Raw genomic sequence first — 13,296 nt, 5'->3', positions numbered from 1 at the left:
TGATGTACCAGCCATTACAGCTGGCATGCAAAAATATTACTTTGAAAAGCCAAAAACAGTTTTTAAAGTAAATATATCCTGTACAATTCTTCCATGTGTTTCACATTCTGGCAATAATAACAGGCGATTTCAAAATGTGAGGTCAAATGACAAAAGTGTTCAGTCGCTGAGATACAGTGGGTGGATCAATTTACCCACTGGCTGGTCTTACCCCACTCAACCCTTTAGTTTTTTCATCATGTATTATCCTTAACACCACATCTACACAGCGTGACAAAAGAACCCATTATAATTTTAACATTTGTCCACACTGGATGCGGCTCAGCAATCCCATTAGCACAACCCATGTGTCGGGTCGTGTCCGGTGTAGACAGACACTGTGTAATAGTGTTCATGTCACTAATTACTATCTGTAGTTTATGGTGGATTACCTTATATTAACAGTTACAACATTTGATTTAGAAAATGTATAAATGCTGAACTTTACACAAACTAAGTAACTTGTCCTTATTCTTACTCAAAGTTCCACATATCACGACAGTTCCTGAAAAACATTTTAGGCTTAACTATATCAGGAGGAAAATCATTTTAATCTTTACAGAGTTTCATGTCAAAATTACAAATCTGAGTCAAGTTTGCATGCTCAATATTTCAGTCCTTAAACCTAACTTTACATAATAGTCTAGCCTTTAAACTAGCATTTACACGAGAAAACATTCAGTAACAAAACTCAACACCAACCCTCAGAACTGCAGAGTACAAAACCTAAGATTACCGGACTCAACTTTAGAGGACAATTATGACCAACCCACCACTACTTAGGTGTGAAATTTTACTCTTGATTACACAGTTCTGCAACATACAAGTCAATGAAGGTGTTCATAAGACCAAGCCAGGTTAAATATATTGAGAATGTTTTTATTCCAAGAATTTCTCTAAGTGCTTAGAGCCTTACATAGAGAAGTAAGCACTGGGACACTCAACCTGCTCTCGCACTTTTGAGTGAGTGTGTGTGTCAAAGTGTAGGCATTTCGTATGAGTGTGTGCCTGGTGGCAACAGTTAGCATGTCTACAATGAAATGAACCACACAACTTTACTCAAATCAGAAACACAAAGAAAACAAATCCAAAATTGAAAAATAAAAATATTCTGCGCCGGGGTGAGGAGAGTTTACAGTAAAAGGGTAAGGGGAACAACTGTCACCAGGAAACCCCGGGGACATTGCCATAAGGAGGTTAGAAACTAACAGGTTAAAGGTCATCATCTTCATCTGGGAGAGCTGTTTCTGATGCCACCTGGAAGAGATAAACAGGATCAGTACAGCCGCTATAAGTTAAAGTCCCCCAACATGGAAGAACCCACAGCATGTGTAAAGTCAATGAGCTTACTTTCAGGTCATGCTCGTATTGTGCAGCAAGCGATGGGTCCATAGCAATTTCAGGCGGGGCAAGGGCAGGCATCTCAACAAACTCCAGGTTAGGATCACCAATGAGTTTCCGTGCAAGCCAAAGGAAGGGCTTCTCAAAATTATAATTACTCTTGGCGGAGATGTCGTAGTACTGAGAGAGCAAGAGACAAAGGGAAAGAGGAGTTAAAATCACAACACTAGAGCCTTTGATTCTCCAACACTATTGAATACACAAACACAATAATTGATAACCAAGGTGTCACCGCAAAATGGCCCACAGGTTTCTTGTGCTAATATAACTAGAACTAGTAGTTTATCTACCTGTAGGTTCTTCTTACGATGGAACACGATGCTCTTTGCTTTAACCTTCCTGTCCTTGATGTCCACTTTGTTACCACACAGCACTATGGGAATGTTCTCGCACACACGCACCAAGTCACGATGCCAGTTGGGTACGTTTTTGTAGGTCACTCGAGAGGTTACATCAAACATGATGATTGCACACTGAGCTAAAAGACAGACGCAAATGTGTTAAATCACTTAAGTAGAATTACATCATTAGAGAATACGGATACGTCTACATGTAAACGCACAGAAGGCGAAAAACAGCATACCCTGTATGTAATAACCATCTCTCAGACCTCCGAACTTCTCCTGGCCAGCTGTGTCCCAGACATTATATTTGATGGCTCCTCTGTTGGTGTGGAAGACCAGGGGATGTACCTCAACTCCAAGTGTGGCTAAAAAACGTAGAAAAATGAACTTTGATGCAAAATCAAATTTGGGAAATATTGGTGTTATGCCAAGATGCCATCCATGACAACTCACCAACATATTTCTTTTCAAACTCCCCAGTCAAGTGTCTCTTGACAAAGGTGGTTTTCCCCGTACCTCCATCTCCTACCAGAACCAGCTGTGGGCAGGAAAAGACGGCTTAAATGAACACAGAGTCCAAATAACTTGCATTTGGGTAGATATATTGTTATTTGTACTTTAATAATTCACGTTACACAGTTGTAACGGTAACCAGCATGTCAATTGTTACATCAATGTTGTCTAAATAATGCATTTGCATAAATTGTTACATGTGGCAACTTCCATTGACCGTTATGTAATATGTTAATCATATACGGACATAGCTTGGAAGAAGTTGAATTTTTCACGAAAAATGTAATTACATGCGTTAAGTTTACATGCAATGTACATGTGAAAGTCAGACTTACCTTAAACTGAACCTGTGGCTCGTTCTCTGCCATTGCTGTATTTGTGTGTTAGTCTTTGTGTTACAGTCACTCTGCAGGAGAGATGGCGGGACAGTTAGTCACATCACACAAAGGCCGCATCATTTCCAAATAACCGATACTTACACAACCCGTCTCAAAATATGACTTTCCCCTTCGACATCAACCCCCGAAAAATAAGTAAAACGTTAAACTAAACGCATTGTTTATGAATGAACAACTAACGTTACGTCGTCTACAATAAAGGATGCCCGCGAACACACGAGGCCGCTGCTTCTGCGCTGAGCCTAAACTTCATCAAAACACCAACACACGCAAGAGTGAGTTAAATCAACAGTCACTGTGCTACATAAAACTGTTATTAAAGTGATGAAAGATGGCTGTGTGCCACGTCTTGTGCGCAAGTTACTTTTCCAGTTTCGACTGGAACAAATCCGATCTAGAACTAAAAATCATGTTTCCTTGCTAACGCTAATAGGCTAACGTTACTGAAGTAAACCAGCGCAAGGCCTTAAACCGAGGCCTCGTTGTATGGAAATAAACTGATCGTCTCAAAGCGTGTGAGAATCACTAAAAAATGTTAACGTTAACGTTAAAATGTGTTACAAAAACGAGCTTTTCCCTCGGGTTTAACAGCCCGCCAGTATCGCGCGCTACCCACCAACTCATGATGGCGCTGCGACAGAGCCGTTAAAAATACTAATTCTTAATCACCTGCTAATACAGACAAGCGACGCGACTTAAAAGCACCTCAAGGACATATACACTTTTTAGAAGGTGTCTGTCGCCTGAAAAACGAGAGTGTCTTATTGTAATAAACTGAGTACGAGATAAGCAGAGTCGTTCCGCACTCACCGGTGTTGAAGTGATCGAGGAAGAGAGCAAATGGCTGCGCCCGCGCGGGATTCAGCATGGGTCACATAAACGCTTCCGCCCTACCATGTGACCCACAGAGCGCCGCGGAGGAACTGCGCCCTCTAGTGTCGAGTAACGGAGTCGATTTCGTCTCACGAATATTGCTGTGGTTTGTTTCGCAGCCATCATGAAGCTGTTATCTGAATGAAAGGGGTTACGTATGTTAGCAGAAATCCCAACCGAACACGGACAAATCTAATTGAAACCATACAATAATATGACAATGTCGTTAAAAATGGTAAATTGAGAATCATGTTCAGATGTTCTTGATCATATTAAAGGTAAATTAATCTAGTATGAGGAATGCACAACATGCAATGCCATCTCGATCATAAAAAGATCCATATTGCTGTCCATTATCAATATACATTTATGAAATTTTGCAAACAAACATACATCACACCCTGTTAGACTTCATGGAACTTCTTTGATAAAAGTGAAAAACTATTTCTTTACTAAGGCCTTGCATAAATATTACTTATTTACATGGGTTTCAAAGTAACAATTATGTCTGGTCTCTAAAAAGTAAGGTTACAAATAACAGTCACATTTCATCGATAGTGTTTATGTATCCAAGTGAGGTAGGCCTAGATAGTGATGTCATGAACTTGTTAACGGAGGTTTATCCCACATCTAGATTATTTAAAAAAGACAAAATCACACCAAACGACTATTGAAGTGCAGTGCAAAAAAAACATTAAAATGGTGAAAACTTTAAAGAAGTTTTGTTAAAACGTTAAAATAGACATTTTCTTTTACATAAACATTTTATAACCTACATATATTAGTTGTTAACTTCCTAAATATAGATCTCTGCCACTTTCTCATGATTGGTTCACACATTTTCACAATAAAGAGCGATCAGCCCAGCCCTCACTTCCAGCTCACAAACCTGTAGAAACACACGCGTTCAAACTACATGACTTTACAGCGGAAGTCTTTCTCAGTGTCTTCCCCTCCCATCAAAGGATAACTGTACCTTTCAGTTTGACAGAAGCGTGAAGGTAACGTTTGCTTTATTGATTTCTATCTCATAACGGATGTATGCTTCTATTGATCTGACATTAATATGCATTCAAAGACAATGTTGTGTCCACTTTATCTTCAATTCAATACATTGCTCTTCAACCAAAACCGTAGGCTACCACGTTTGCTTATATCATGTATACATTTGCTTTTGAAATTCAGTTTATTTGTAATATTAACATGAAGCAGATATGAAGTTCTGTCGTGATTAAATGTGATCATATTTATATGAATGTATCTCTCTCTCACACACAAAGGGATGTCTGTAAAGATGGACAAGGATGAGGAGGGGAATTCTGGTTCAGGAGTTGCAGTCGTAGAGACCAATCGATTTGGCTTTATTCTAGGTAATGGAGAGACTGACAGGTGAGTGACGGTGTCCGTTTACACAGATGCTTCATAGTGTGTGTGTGTGTGTGTGTGTGTGTGTGTGTGTTCACAGTTTAGCAGGACGTTTAGTGTGTGTGACATCATTTGTATCCTGTGAGTGTCATTTGAGCTTAAGCAATAGCACGGTGTGGTCAACTGATCTTCCTGAGACATTTCATACCTAATATTATAATATAACAATTCTGTTCCTTGTTAATTCGACTGTTACCTTCTGCACCTCTGACTCTCGTTTTCTCCATCTCAACATCCTGTCACGTTACCATAGCGATATATGTGGCCTGTCAGAATGTGGTTTCCTGTTTTCTGTGTGTTTGCCTCTTATGACACCCATGCTTTGCACTCACATGGAGGTTAGTTAGGAAGTCGGGTAGAGGTGTGCAATTCTCTACACTATAATTTTTCCATTGCATCAGTTGAAAATGTTATTCACACTGACTGCATATTTCCTGCTGTGACATGGCACTATCACGCAAATTATGTAGTAAACTATGAGTTTACTGTCCTAATTTGTTATTGAGATATATAATAGAAGAGAGCATTTGTGATCTTTGTCATATATACAGGACTAGTGTATTACTGCTGATTTTGTGTGTTGTTGACAGTGATGCTCCATGTCCTGAGTTAGTGAGACATCGAGAGATAAAGTGGCTCGGCCTCATTAAACAATGGGATCAAGTGATGGAGAAAAAGAACAACAAGGTGCGTGTTATGAATCTGGCTGTTTCACATATAATATGCGTGTGGCGTATATATGCATGTGTATGTATATGTATATATTTAAGAAATATACAGCCGCGTAAAAATTCCAAATTTTCATGTAATCATGATTTCTGGATGTCCATTCCAGTCCAGTGTCTGTTGAATTTCAACAAAATCAAACCTCTGGAGTGACATACAGTAAAGTCATCCAACAGCAATACAAATATGACTGTTGTATTGCTTAAAAATAAATATAAACTTGTTTTCTTTGCAGTATTTGAGGTCTGAAAAATACAGAGCATCTAATCTGTTATTTTGATCTGTTTCTCATTTTCTGCAAATAAATACAAATAGAAACAATACTTTATATTTGGGAGAAAAATTGTTCGTAGTTCATAGAATAAAAAAATAAAATAATTTTACACAAACACATACCTATAAATAGTAAATTCAGAAAAAGGATCTCTTAATTTTTTTCAGCAGCTAGTTATATTCACATACTGTAAATTATATTTCAATATAAATGTATATATTTATGTAAATATTTGTTATATATACACACACGCACAGTATGTGTGTGCATTACATATAAATACACGACACACACATATATTATATAAACACAAACATTTATTCTGGAATTGATAATCACGATCAATCGATTTGACAGCACTAATATGCCCCAAATATGACCAATGTGAAATATATATAACGTTGAAAAATGAGACGATGCGTAATATTTAAAAAAGTTATGTAAGAGTTATGTAAGATTTATTTTTGTGAGACAACAGATTGTGCAGTTAACCAATCAGAATTAAGTATTCCAAAAGTCATGTAATCCACGTTAATATGATCTGCTTTTAATTTCAAAGTTGCACTTTACCCAGTGCAATGAAATATTTGTAATCGTAGCACTTAATGAACTTATGCAACCTCAATGCAAAATATGAAAGAATTGTGGCGTTGTTACCCACACAGTAAAGTATTGAATGTGTGAGTACTAAGCCAAACTGCAATTGCTCGGTTTTCTGTATTTTTCCAGGTCAAAGGTCAATGTCAGAAGGGCATCCCAACATCTGTCAGGGCTAGGTGCTGGCCACTGCTCTGTGGTGCTTTGGGCAGAATGAAACAAAATGAAAAACTCTATGAAGTAAGTGAAGATTCAGTTATAACACATTTTGTTTCTAACATTATTTTACAATATGTTTATTGTATCCTCTCTCTGTTAGCGTCTGGTTGAAGCTCCAGATCAGCAGGGATGGACAGATATCATCAAAAGAGACACAGATCGACAATTCCCCTTCCATGAGATGTTCCTGTCCAAAGATGGCCATGGGTAAAGATCTTCCTCTTCACACAATCTCTTTTGCATTTTCTTCCTTTCTTTAGCTGTATTCAGTTTGACCTTGACAAATATTGTGTATCTGAACTGCATGTGCTTTGAAACATTATAATTGAAGGATACATTAGTCATGAAAACATCCTTTTTCTGTCTGGTTTGTATATGGCGAGTAGTCAGCAGAACTTGCTGCAGGTTCTGAAAGCGTACACTCAATACAAACCAGAAGAGGGTTACTGTCAGGGACAGGGACCAGTGGCGGCTGTACTTCTCATGAACATGCCAGCTGAGGTACAGTGCTCGTCTTGTACTATTTACTTATTCGATATAGATATTGAAATGTGAAAAAATGTATTTGTGACCCTGCCTGTGAAAACCCAATTAAAGTCATTTATTTCTGATTTACATTTTTTTACATAATGCATTCTGTGAAATTATTACTTTGATTTAGCTTAAAGTGATAGTTCACCCAAAAATACAAATTCTGTCATCATCACCCTCTTGTCATCGCAAACCTGTATGACGTGTTGATGATATTTTGAAGAATGTTGTTAACTGGCCCCCATTCACTTGCATTGGTTTTGTGTTCATACAATAGAAGTGAATGGGGGCCAGTGCTGTTCGGTTGCCAACTTTCTTCAAAATATCTTCTTTTGTGTTCTGCGGAAGAACAAGGACAAGACGGTGAGTAAATGATGACAGAATTTTCATTTTTGGGTGAACTATCACTTAATATTGACGGAGTAAAGTCACGTCAAAGATTGAAATCATAGTCAAATAAATGATTGAAGCCCAACTTTGATGTTGCTAAACTCATAATTAGATTGTAAAACTTTAGCCTGGGTACGTTTTTGTAAAAATTCTAGTCTTTGTCTTTGTAAAGAAAAGGTTTTTGAAAAAAGTACTTTCTGTAACAGAAATTATGTAAGATTAAGTTGAGCTCATTGCATTGTGCGATACAACAACATTTCTGAATTGGATGCAGTATGTTATTAGGCACACAAACTGTGCAGTGCAGTATACACATTGCAGAAACAGTAAGAATACCAATACAGAATGCTATACTGACTCATTGCAATTTTCTTATTTTAGGAGGCGTTTTGGTGTTTGGCACAGATTAGTGAGCACTACCTTCCTGGTTACTACAGCCCTCTGCTGGTAGGACATAATCAAACTCTAACCCAGTGGTTCTCAAAAACAGGATTGTGGCAACATTGAGACAAAGCATCCAAATTACTTCCACCTGTTTCATAGGTTGCATTTGCATTGAAATGCAAGAAATCACAAAGGCTTGTTGAAAAGATGACACTTCTTCGCCTCCTGATGAGGCGAGTGTCACAAAATTAAAGGAATAAATCACAAAAAAAAGCATCATCATTCATTCATGTCATTTCAAACCTGAATGGCTTTCTTCTGCAGAACACAAAAGAGGACATTTTGAAGAACATTAGTAATCAAACAATATTGACCATTTCCATTGTATGGACACAAAACCACTGAGACATTTAAAAATAGCTAAAAAAATATGAGACATTCAAAATATCTTCATTTGTGTTCCACAGATGAAAAACTCATATACTGGTTTTGAATGACACAATGGTAATTTTTTAGTGGACTATCACTTCAAAGTCTTAACCGATGGGATGTACAACAGTGTCCAGTCCTGCTGTGCCAGTGTTCTGCCATATGGGCTAGTGTTAATTTATATTTGTTTGTGTTCATCTTAAAACCATCATTTTAAATTACTCACAAAATAATGTCTTTGTAGAACGGTTGGTGTTGGGGTGCAAATATTTTATAGGTTTAAAGGGGGGCGTGACTATATTTGAGAACCGCTGCACCTAACATATACATCCCAACCTAAAATAAAATATATAATATTTATACCATGGTCTTTTTGAATACTCGATTCTGATTGGCTGGATGGTGTGCATTAAAACCCTTTAACGCACAGGTAGCTCCAGTAAGTTTGTTTACATTTGAAATTTAACTGACAAAATCACTGTTTTTCAACAAAATTTTCACCCGTTTGATTTAAACTTTCACTGTAAACATCAATAAAAGATTTAACTTGGCAAATGACCATGGTATAAGCGGGATAATCCACAGCTAGCCGTGTGTTAAAGGATTTTAATGCACTTCGCAGAGGCAACTCCGCTTCGCGTCGGGTGGTTCTTGGCCTCCACGTCGTCGTGCATTAAAACCCTTTAACGCAAGGCTAGCTGTGGATTATCCCTTACATATAACACTTCCTTGTTCTTTTTTTAGGAAGGAGTTCTATTCGATGCTGCTGTTCTCTCGAGTGTGTTAAAAAAATTGTGTCCGGCCGCACACAAACACTTACAGAATCAGGGGGTGGAGCCTCTCATGTTTGCCACTGATTGGTTAATGTGCCTCTACAGCCGCCACCTGCCGTTCAACACACTTCTCAGAGTCTGGGATCTCTTCTTTTGCTATGGTGGGTTTTTCACTCCAATATTTTAAACATTGAACAAAAGTACAAAAATTGTTGAGCAAAGGTTATGTGTTTTGCAGGTGTGCGTGTGTTATTTCAGGTCGCTGTGGTGCTGGTGCGGCGATGTCTCGGAGAAGGACGACAGCGTAAAGAATGTGATGGGCAGATGGAAACCCTGGAGGTTCTGCGTGGGGTTAAACAGCGCGTCCAAAATGATCAGACTGACGCCTTTATTCACGAGGTAATGTTGCTGCATTAATATGACTACATTCGCAATGCATCAAAGGGATAGCTTACCCCAAAACAAATCATTTGTCATCATTAATTGACACTCATTTTGTTTAAAACCTATTTAGGACTTTCATGTGGTCAACAAAAAATAAGATATTTTGAGAAATGTCTCTTGTTTGGTTACCAACATTCTACAAAATATCTTCTGTGTTCTGCAGAAGAAAGTCATTCAAGTCTTTAAGGATTTTCTCACTCAAAAACCACTGTTCCGCCCTCAGGTATGTTCTGTGCCGTTATCATCGACGGACCTGCAAAAACAAATAGATAAAGAGATGGAGAAATGGAAAAAAGAAAGACCGGACTCGACGTTTGATCCTCGAGGCCGCTGTCACGGATACCGCATGGCCTGGGAGAGAGTGCAGAATAAACAAAAGGAAAACGAAAAGAAGGACAGAGTAAAAGCGAGCCTGACTCTTCCTCTGATGCGTTCACATTCCTCTCTCTCGCCTTCTGGTCTGCGCAAGAAATGGAGGAAGAGACGAAGCAAAACTGACACAGAGGAGTGGGACGGAGGGGGGAGAAAGTTCTCGCAGGGTATGATGGAAGAGAGCGATGATGGAGAGATGAGGAGGAGAAGTGTGTGTGGTGTCGTTGGGGAACAGAGAGCCAAACAGGACAGACTAGCAGATGAGCTCCACACGCACAAACAGAAAGACCACAGCAAAGACGTAAACATCTCAGTGGTGGTGACCTCCAGCGTTGACTCTGATGTTTTCGAGGAAGAGCGTGAAGAGACAGCGTGTGTGTCGCAGACGCAAGGTGTGATGGAGACAGATTCTAGATGCGAGGATAAGTTACATACACATAGAGATAATCATGAGGAAGATACAGAAAGTCCTCTAATCCAACAAAAAGATAACTCACCTGAAGGACAAGATAAACGTGATGCAGAAAAAATAGCTGCATGTGGTGTGTTGGAGAGCAAAGAGACACATAATCATGAGCCGATATCGGAAGGAGAGACATGTCAAGATGAACAGATATTGGAAAGAGAGACAAGTCAAGATGAAAAGGAATCAGAAAGAGAGACACGTGAAGATGAACCAAAATCAGAAAGAGATGAAGCGATATCGGAAAGAGAGACATGTAAAGACGGACCGATATCGGAAAGAGAGACATGTAAAGACGGACCGATATCGGAAAGAAAGACATGTCAAGATGAACCGATATTGGAAAGAGAGACATCTCAAGGTGAACAGAAATCAGAAAGAGAGACATGTGAAGATGAACCGATATCGAAAACAGATACATGTGAAAATGAACCAAAATCAGAAAGAGATGAACCGATATCGGAGAGAGAAACATGTCAAGATGGACCAATATCGGAAACAGAGACATGTGAAGATAAACCAATATCGGAAACCGAGACGTATCAGGATAAACAAAAATCAGAAAGAGAGCTAAATTGGAAAGATCAACAGAACATAGAAAAGCAGGAACACCAAAATGAACAAAATGTGGAAGTTCAGATAACTTCGATAACTTCAGACTTAGGCAAAGAAAACATACCAACTACCGAGACATCACAAGCAAATTATGATTTACAAAAGGACATACAGAACCACTCTGGTAAACAGGAAGAGGAAATACAGTCAGATAGCAACAATCAGAAAGATGAAATACAAGAAGGGGACTGTAAACCAAAAGGACCTGAAAAAGAGAAACGCACTTCGCAAAAAGCCGAAAACACCCGTGAAGTGGAGAAAAGTATACAAAACCAGGAAAACACCCTTGAGACAGAAGAACAGACACACGTCCAAGACTCAAGAACTCACACATACAGCGTTGAACATGAAGACGACGTACATTTAGAAAGACAGAAAGGAAACACAGAAACCATTGGTGAGATCCATACTGATGTAGAGAAAGCAAGAGTTCAGCGAAATGTGGTCAGTGATGTACAGATCCCTGAGGAGAGAGAGATAACAGAGCACTCAAACAGCACAAGAGATGATAATACAGGAAGTGAGGAAAACAGACAGGAAATAAGCCTAGATGAGAGAGATCGTGACAGTCATAAAGCTAGCAAAGAGATGATGCAAACATGTGAAACAGTGCCAACATCATCCTCTGTGAAAACAGAAAGTGAATTCACAGTTCAGAGTTTAGATCGTCTTGTACAGCAATTTCAGACCAATAACAGTCATTTGGAGTCCAAAGAAGTGGAAGTTACATTGAGTGCTGCCGAAATCCCTAATTCTCAAGTAGAGGACACAACAGTGGCATCCGAAGATGGTGACATGGATACAGCCGCTGTTGCAACATATGATATTAGTGAGCTCAGCCCGGAAAACAGTGCAGGAAACAAAACAGCTCTATCTGAAAATGCAAAATCTTGTGAGGTTATTTCTACTGAAAAATCAAGCAACCTTGAAAACAAGGGAGAGTTTGGTGCATGTATATCTGGCAACCCAGAAAACAATGACAATGTTGGAAATAATTTTGGAAAGCTAGGAGACAAGGACCAACTTAAAGATGGATCTGCCAACCTAGAGAGCAATGAGGTGCATGTTACAGCTCAATCTGGCAACCAAGAAAGCAACGTGCATGTTAAACCTGAATCTGGCCATCCGGGGAAAAATACAGGAGAGGGATCTGGCAACCCAAGATGTGATGATTCTGCTGGATCTGGCAACGATTGTGACAGTCAGTTAGAATCCTCCTCTTCAAGTACACCTTCCAAAATCCCAAACATCCCACCAGCTCACCTCTGTTTGCGCAGGATGTCCAGCTCAAAGACATCCTATCCCACAATCCTCTCTGAGGACACCTTTAGAGAGCCAAAGCAGATGAGCACTGATCACATGCATACCTCAAAAGAGACAAATACACCAATGACAGATGTGTCATCTCCACTCATACGTCAGCCTGAAATGAACAACACATCCAAACCAGAAAACACACAAGTGACCAAATCAGACACGCAGACAAAAACAAGCACTCCTAAACGCCTGGGACTGTTCCGCCGACTCCGTGGAGATGCCAAGAAAACCCCCGTCCCTAAAATCCTCATTCAGGACTTTAGCGATAAAGAGGAGAAGCTGACCTCAAAGGAGAGGAGACGTCGAAAGAGAGAGCAGGAGAGAAAAGAGAGGGAGGAGAAAGAGAGAAAGAAACAAGAGAAAGAAAAGGACAAACAAAGAGAGAGGAAGAAGCCTCAGACGAGAGGGAAGAGCTTTCAGGTGCTCAACAGGAAGTGCGCCGAAAATGACGTGTCCTCCGGGAGCGTTGACTCCCAGGCGGTTCGCTGCCGGAGAAATTCTGCCCCTTTTTCAGACAGTTACTTTTAAACAGTCAGAGACAATAAAATACCAATGTCTAGCAGTGAGATTATGATGTTTTAATGAGACATTTGTGCAATGATCTGACATTCGATTTGATGTTATTTTCACTGCTTTGGTTTAAAACTATTATTATTATTTTAATAGAAAAATAAAAACAGGAGGTTTGTGCTTAAGTGTATTTAACAGTCTGGATGTGGGAACTTTGACATCGCTCGCGTTGAGAGTTTTTTTCAGACTGATCCGATGT

The 13,296-nt window shown here is 39.3% G+C and overlaps 2 protein-coding genes across 2 annotated transcripts; one reads left to right on the top strand and one right to left on the bottom strand.

Moving 5' to 3' along the window:
- Window positions 1–571: 571 nt before the first annotated feature.
- ran (RAN, member RAS oncogene family) lies at window positions 572–3,561 on the bottom strand. Its single transcript, XM_057350168.1, has 7 exons — window positions 3,506–3,561; window positions 2,633–2,703; window positions 2,238–2,322; window positions 2,024–2,149; window positions 1,731–1,918; window positions 1,390–1,560; window positions 572–1,296 (listed from the first exon to the last, which is right to left on the bottom strand). Exons 2-7 carry the CDS (start codon window positions 2,663–2,665, stop codon window positions 1,252–1,254), a joined length of 648 nt encoding a protein of 215 aa, XP_057206151.1. The 5' UTR covers window positions 2,666–2,703; window positions 3,506–3,561; the 3' UTR covers window positions 572–1,251.
- Window positions 3,562–4,460: 899 nt separating this feature from the next.
- Window positions 4,461–13,069, top strand: tbc1d10c (TBC1 domain family, member 10C). The gene is made up of 10 exons (XM_057349837.1): window positions 4,461–4,569; window positions 4,849–4,957; window positions 5,584–5,680; window positions 6,723–6,830; window positions 6,910–7,016; window positions 7,196–7,310; window positions 8,112–8,177; window positions 9,288–9,477; window positions 9,555–9,715; window positions 9,984–13,069. The coding sequence occupies exons 2-10, from the start codon at window positions 4,851–4,853 to the stop codon at window positions 13,053–13,055; spliced, it is 4,023 nt and encodes a 1,340-aa protein (XP_057205820.1). The 5' UTR covers window positions 4,461–4,569; window positions 4,849–4,850; the 3' UTR covers window positions 13,056–13,069.
- The last annotated feature ends 227 nt before the right edge of the window (window positions 13,070–13,296 follow it).

Source organism: Triplophysa rosa, linkage group LG13, assembly GCF_024868665.1.
Source record: "Triplophysa rosa linkage group LG13, Trosa_1v2, whole genome shotgun sequence".
NCBI classification, from domain to species: domain Eukaryota; kingdom Metazoa; phylum Chordata; class Actinopteri; order Cypriniformes; family Nemacheilidae; genus Triplophysa; species Triplophysa rosa.
This window is presented reverse-complemented; position numbering and strand designations above follow the sequence as displayed.